The sequence below is a fragment of the Brassica oleracea genome, chromosome C8 (genome assembly GCF_000695525.1).
Source record: "Brassica oleracea var. oleracea cultivar TO1000 chromosome C8, BOL, whole genome shotgun sequence".
NCBI lineage: Eukaryota > Viridiplantae > Streptophyta > Magnoliopsida > Brassicales > Brassicaceae > Brassica > Brassica oleracea.
The window spans coordinates 27,516,102-27,522,101 of NC_027755.1; the positions used below are offsets into that span (position 1 = coordinate 27,516,102).

General features: G+C 33.6%; 1 protein-coding gene across 2 annotated transcripts; it reads left to right on the forward strand.

Moving 5' to 3' along the window:
• Positions 1 to 159: 159 nt before the first annotated feature.
• On the forward strand, positions 160 to 1,340 carry LOC106311087 (calmodulin-like protein 9). Of its 2 annotated transcripts, XM_013748323.1 has the most exons (5): positions 160 to 230; positions 338 to 412; positions 529 to 677; positions 766 to 843; positions 1,101 to 1,340. In XM_013748323.1, the coding sequence occupies exons 3-5, from the start codon at positions 546 to 548 to the stop codon at positions 1,218 to 1,220; spliced, it is 330 nt and encodes a 109-aa protein (XP_013603777.1). In that variant the 5' UTR covers positions 160 to 230; positions 338 to 412; positions 529 to 545; the 3' UTR covers positions 1,221 to 1,340. The 2 variants fall into 2 exon arrangements, with proteins under 2 accessions (XP_013603777.1, XP_013603776.1); XM_013748322.1 differs by having other exon boundaries at positions 338 to 677.
• Positions 1,341 to 6,000: the final 4,660 nt, after the last annotated feature.

Sequence of the window (6,000 nt, forward strand, 5' to 3'; positions counted from 1 at the left end):
TTTAAATACTTGAGTTTTCAAACCCCAGCAATACGTCAAGATTCTAAATATTGATGTGTAATCAAAGGTTTTAAAAGCCTTGAAGTCAAAAATTTGAACAAAGCCACGTGACTCCCCAAGAAAAAACCCCACAAAATATGGAAACCCAAGGTCATGTATGTGGACCTTGAGGGAGAGCAAAAGAGCGATAAAAAAAAGAAGTGTGAGGTCATGTAGCTACTTAAATCCAGGTATAATGCTCTCATTCTTCTTCATCATCTTCCTTCACATAACAAACCAAGAGAAAAGTTAATCATCAAGAAGAGCTTTGATTTTTCTTTGTGATCGAACATGGCAGATGCTTTCACTGATGAGCAGATCCAAGAGTTTTACGAAGCCTTCTGTGTTCTGTCTCATCGACAAACACTCCGATGTCTGTTTGATTTTGTTTTCTTTTATCTCATTCCATACACAGTTTCTACATCATAATTGATCATAGACGATGATGATGGATTAGTTGATTTATGTATGTTGGGTTCATCACTAAAGAAAAGATAACAAAAGTGATGAAATCGATGGGAAAGAATCCAAAGGCGAAACAACTTCAAGAGATGATGAGCGATGTCGATATCTTTGGCGACGATGGTATCATCACTTTTGATGATTTCTTGTATATAATGGTTCAAAACACTTCTCAGGTATGTATATACTCTTAAAAAACGTTTAACATTAGTGAATATTAGTAAATGGCTTAGAGAAATATACTAACTGAAAAAATTGGTTTAGGAATCGGCATCGGGTGAGTTGCTAGAAGTATTCAGAGTGTTCGACAGAGACGGAGACAGTCTGATATATGCACTTGAGGTAAACAATATATAGAAACTAAAACGTAATCTTTTATTATTTTAACCAAAATGTTACATGACCATAACATAGAAAATAGAAATGGTCATATGATAAAATGAGATCAAAACAACGAAAGAAAATAAATTCATTAGATTTTTTTATACCTTAAAGAAAGCATTTAAATTTATGTATAACTTAAAAAATAAAACTTAAAGAAAGCATTTAAATTTATGTATCCCACAAATAATATAAAAAGAATGGGTGAACTGATGCAGTTGGGAGAAGGTATGAAGGACATGGGGATGAAGATAACGGCGGAAGAGGCAGAGCGTATGGTGCGAGAAGCTGATCTCGACGGTGATGGTTTTCTCTCTTTCATGAGTTTTCCAAAATGATGATTGCTGCCTCTTATTAGCATTTTATAGCTATGATATAAGGGTTTGCACTTATATAACTTCTCAATGTGTAAAAAATTGATTGATTGGTAGTGGCCGTAGGTGCTGTCCACAGCCCTATTTATTTTTACAGCATTAAATTCATAGCAATTACGCTTTAATAAAAAATTTAAAATCACAGTTCTTGAAATAATATACAACTGTATAAGTGCTCTGTAAAACCAAATATTCATAACAATTTTTTGGAACTTTCCATATATTCTATAACAATAAAATCAAAAACCACATCAAAAAATCTACAAATTTTCTTCTACAGCAAAATTTTTAATTCTACTTTTCTCGCATAATAAAATCCTCGGTCCCCCATATATATATCAATGAATATTAAATACAATTCATTTAGGAAAATAACTTTGTTATAATGTAAAAAGTTTATAAATTAATAATGATGGGACTACGAAAATTTATTAATTTATAGAGTTATTAATTTTAAAAAATTTCCTTTTTAAAATTTTATTTAAGAAAAAATAATTTTAGTGTAGAAAATGAAAAGAATATTTCTTTCATGATATTCTATATTGGTTAGATTTTATAGATTTGAATTTTAAATATTTTTATTATAATATTGATATAGTTTATGTATGATGAATACATATTATGTAATACAAATTCACTTTTATATGTAATTCAATAAAACTAAAATTAATATTAGAGATGAAATTCATTTTGAAGATATATAAATTGTATATGTTTATATAAAATTTATATCTATGGTAATTATTAATTTATGATTTTAAAGGGACCATATATTTATCTAAGAGTTTTCTAAATATTATTATCTTATTATTTTATCGAATAATATCATATTTTACACCGATCCAACTTAAGGACGGAAATTTTTTTTAATTCATAGTGTTTATTAATTTATCGAGTATTAATTTATAGAATTTCTACTATATGTTGAAACAGTATGTGATGTTGATCTAAATAATAAATATGTGATGTGTTTGCTTCCTTACATAGGCATCCCTCCTTCAGTTAGATCATTAATCTTGAAGACTTACAATTATTTATGTGCAAAACCCCAAAAACGTTTACGAGTATTTTTCTTTAAATAACGATTATTTATAGATGAGAAACTAAATTATTTTTATATTATTATGGAGCTAGACGCAAATCAAATCACTACAAGAAAACACATGCTTAGCGAGGAAATTTAACGAGGAAAAACAATCCTCGTAAATTTACGTCGATTTTACGAGGAATTTACGTGGAAAACTAAAGTCACCGTTATTTCCTCGTAACGTAACGACAAAAGTGTTTCGTCGTAAAGTGGATGTAACTTAACGAGTATTTTACGAGGAAAAACTATTTCCTCGTAAATACGACGTAAACTTTGTGTGTTATTTACGAGGAAATAGTTTACGTGTATTTAACGAGGAAATTTTGAATCCACCAACTTTGTAGGTGTTACACGTTTTTTTTGCCACCTAATTAATTTTCGTCGTAAATTCATAGGAAAATTACAACTACCAGATTCGAAATTTCCTATAAATATGGATGTTTGAACATCATTTTAAACACACCAACAACAAAAAACATGAAAGAAAAAAAAATGGCTGGCTCCAGAACTATTTACGAGTTGCGGAAGTGGATGTATATGCATAGAGATGCTAACGGGAGAGTGACGAAAGAATACCTTGCGGGTCTGGAGACATTTATGCATCAAGCAGATTCAACACCGCTCGCCCAAGAAAGTGGTAAGATGTTCTGTCCTTGTCGGAAATGCAACAATTCGAAACTGGCAAACCGTGAAAATGTTTGGAAGCATTTAATAAATAGAGGTTTCACGGCAAATTACTATATCTGGTTTCAACATGGAGAAGGTTTTAATTATGATCAGAATGAAGCTAGTAGTAGTAATAGCAATTTTCAGGAAAAAGAACCGGTTGATCATCATTTGCATAATGAACATAGTTACCAGCAAGAGGAGATGGTAGATTATGATAGGGTTCATGATATGGTAGCTGATGCATTCGTAGCTCATGATGAAGATGAAGAACCTAATATAGATGCAAAAAAGTTTTACGAAATGTTAAACGCGGCGAATCAACCACTTTACAGTGGTTGTAGAGAAGGTCTCTCTAAATTGTCGTTAGCTGCTAGAATGATGAATATTAAAACTGATCACAATCTACCTGAAAGTTGCATGAACGAATGGGCGGACTTGTTTAAAGAGTATTGCCGGAAGACAATGTGGCTGCTGATTCTTATTATGAGATTCAGAAACTGGTTTATAGTCTTGGGTTGCCTTCGGAGATGATAGATGTTTGCATCGACAACTGCATGATCTATTGGGGAGATGATGAGAAGCTAGAAGAATGTCGATTATGCAAGAAGCCACGATTCAAGCCGCAAGGACGAGGACGTAATAGGGTACCGTACCAAAGGATGTGGTACCTACCAATTACAGACAGATTGAAAAGATTGTATCAATCAGAGCAGACTGCTGGAAAGATGAGATGGCATGCCGAGCATACTCAGACGGATGGTGAGATGACTCATCCATCAGATGCAAGAGCCTGGAAACATTTCAACAAAGTACATCCAGATTTCGCTAGCAATATCCGGAATGTGTATCTCGGATTATGCACAGATGGATTTAGTCCGTTCGGAATGTCAGGGAGACAATATTCATTGTGGCCAGTCTTTCTTACTCCATACAACCTGCCACCGGAGATGTGCATGCAACGGGAGTTACTATTCTTGACCATATTAATACCTGGTCCGAACCATCCAAAAAGGTCCCTGGATGTTTTCCTACAACCACTGATAAAAAAGTTGAAGGATTTGTGGTCAACAGGGGTGAGGACGTATGACTGTTCAACGAAGACGAATTTTACGATGCGAGCGATGCTTTTGTGGACCATAAGTGATTTCCCTGCCTATGGGATGTTGTCTGGATGGACTACACATGGGAGATTAGCTTGTCCATATTGTAATGGAACGACAGATGCGTTTCAACTGAAGAATGGTAGGAAGACAAGTTGGTTTGATTGTCACCGTCGATTTCTTCACATTGGCCATCCTTACCGAAGAAACAAGAATTTGTTTAGGCACAAAAGGGTTGTGAGAGACACTCCTCCTCCATATCTAACTGGAGAACAAATTGAAGCGCAAATCGACTACTACGGAGCTAACGAAACAGTTCGTTGGGGTGGTAATTGGCATGTCCCTCGTAATATGCCAGATTCTTACGGTGTTCATCACAACTGGATTTTACGAGGAAACATTTACGAGAAAATAACGAGGAAAGATAAACGAGTATTTTACGAGGAAATCTTTTCGTGGTCGTTACGTGTATTTTGCGAGGAAATACTTTCAAAGTATTTGCGTGTAGTTTACGAGGAACTCGTTTCGAGGTATTTACGAGGAAATATAGCGACCTCCTTACGTGGAATATTGACGTGGTCTTTACGACGAAATGATCTACTTCGTCTTTACGACGAAATATATTCCTCGCTAAGTTACGACGAATTAGCGAGGAAATATGTGTTACGACAGATGAGTAACGAGCAAACGTGGTTCCTCGCTAATTCGTCGTAAAGCCTCATTTACGACGAACTCACGAGGAAAACCGCCCTCGTTAAGATTATGTTTTCTTGTAGTGAATGTGCTATCAAAACCTCTGGCATGATCCAAACTATATATATTTCGATACATAGTGTACTATATTTTAAAGAGCATTGTAAACAAGACAAAAGTAAAGATATACATTTCTTGAGTATACCACCATTAGACCTGATACACCTCCAATTTTGGATCTTAGATTTTGAGAAAAGAAACTCACCGAGAAGTTCTTGCATTAGGAAACAAACACCTCTTAAGTATTAAAATGACTGCCATAGAATTGGTTACCCGACTCAAACCACCTAAGTGCAAACGAAGCATAAGTCTCAAAAGTTAAGTTTAGACAAACGAAACCAAGCAAATTAACAAATACAACATCAAATCATAAATCAGATCGCCACGGTTTCAGTTTGCATTTAACTAACCGAGACGAATAACAAAACAAAAGAACCCAATTAACAAATTCAAACCTTCTCTCTTGCAGGACTAATATCTGACGCCGACGAAACCGCTGAAGATCAGTGACTACACTGGAGGCAGTCGAAAATGATGTAAGCAAATCTCTCATCAATCACGCTTTAAAACAATTATCATTTTTCAATCTCACAAACTAAAAACGCTAAATACCGACAGGAATCAGAGGAAATTGTGACAACTCTCCAGTCAACAAAAAAAAACAGAGTTGACGACCTAACGGTTAACTCAGAATCAGACAAAACTTCAGATTCAAGTCCCAGTTAATTTGAAGCCGAAACATTTTAAAACTCAGTTCTTACTTAATCATTATATTGAGCCATAAACTATACCAAATTCTATTTTTTTGTCCAGCATTTCAGATTGTTTTGTCCACCACAAAACTTTTTTTAACAAAGTCCAGTAAAAACTCTAAAAATAAATAATTATGTAACTATATAATTTTATAAATTTCTAGAGCTATTAATTTTTTTTTAAACAGTTTAATAAAATTCTATATTTTTGAAATTAATTTTGGGTAGAATAAGAAAAATAATTTATTTACTGTTCGTATAAATTGTTAAATTTTAAAATCCAAATTTTATATCTTTTTTCTTATAATATTTGATTTATATACTAACGACTATCTAAGTAATCACTAACTAACCCTATAAAGGTCAGTTTTTGATCATGAAAG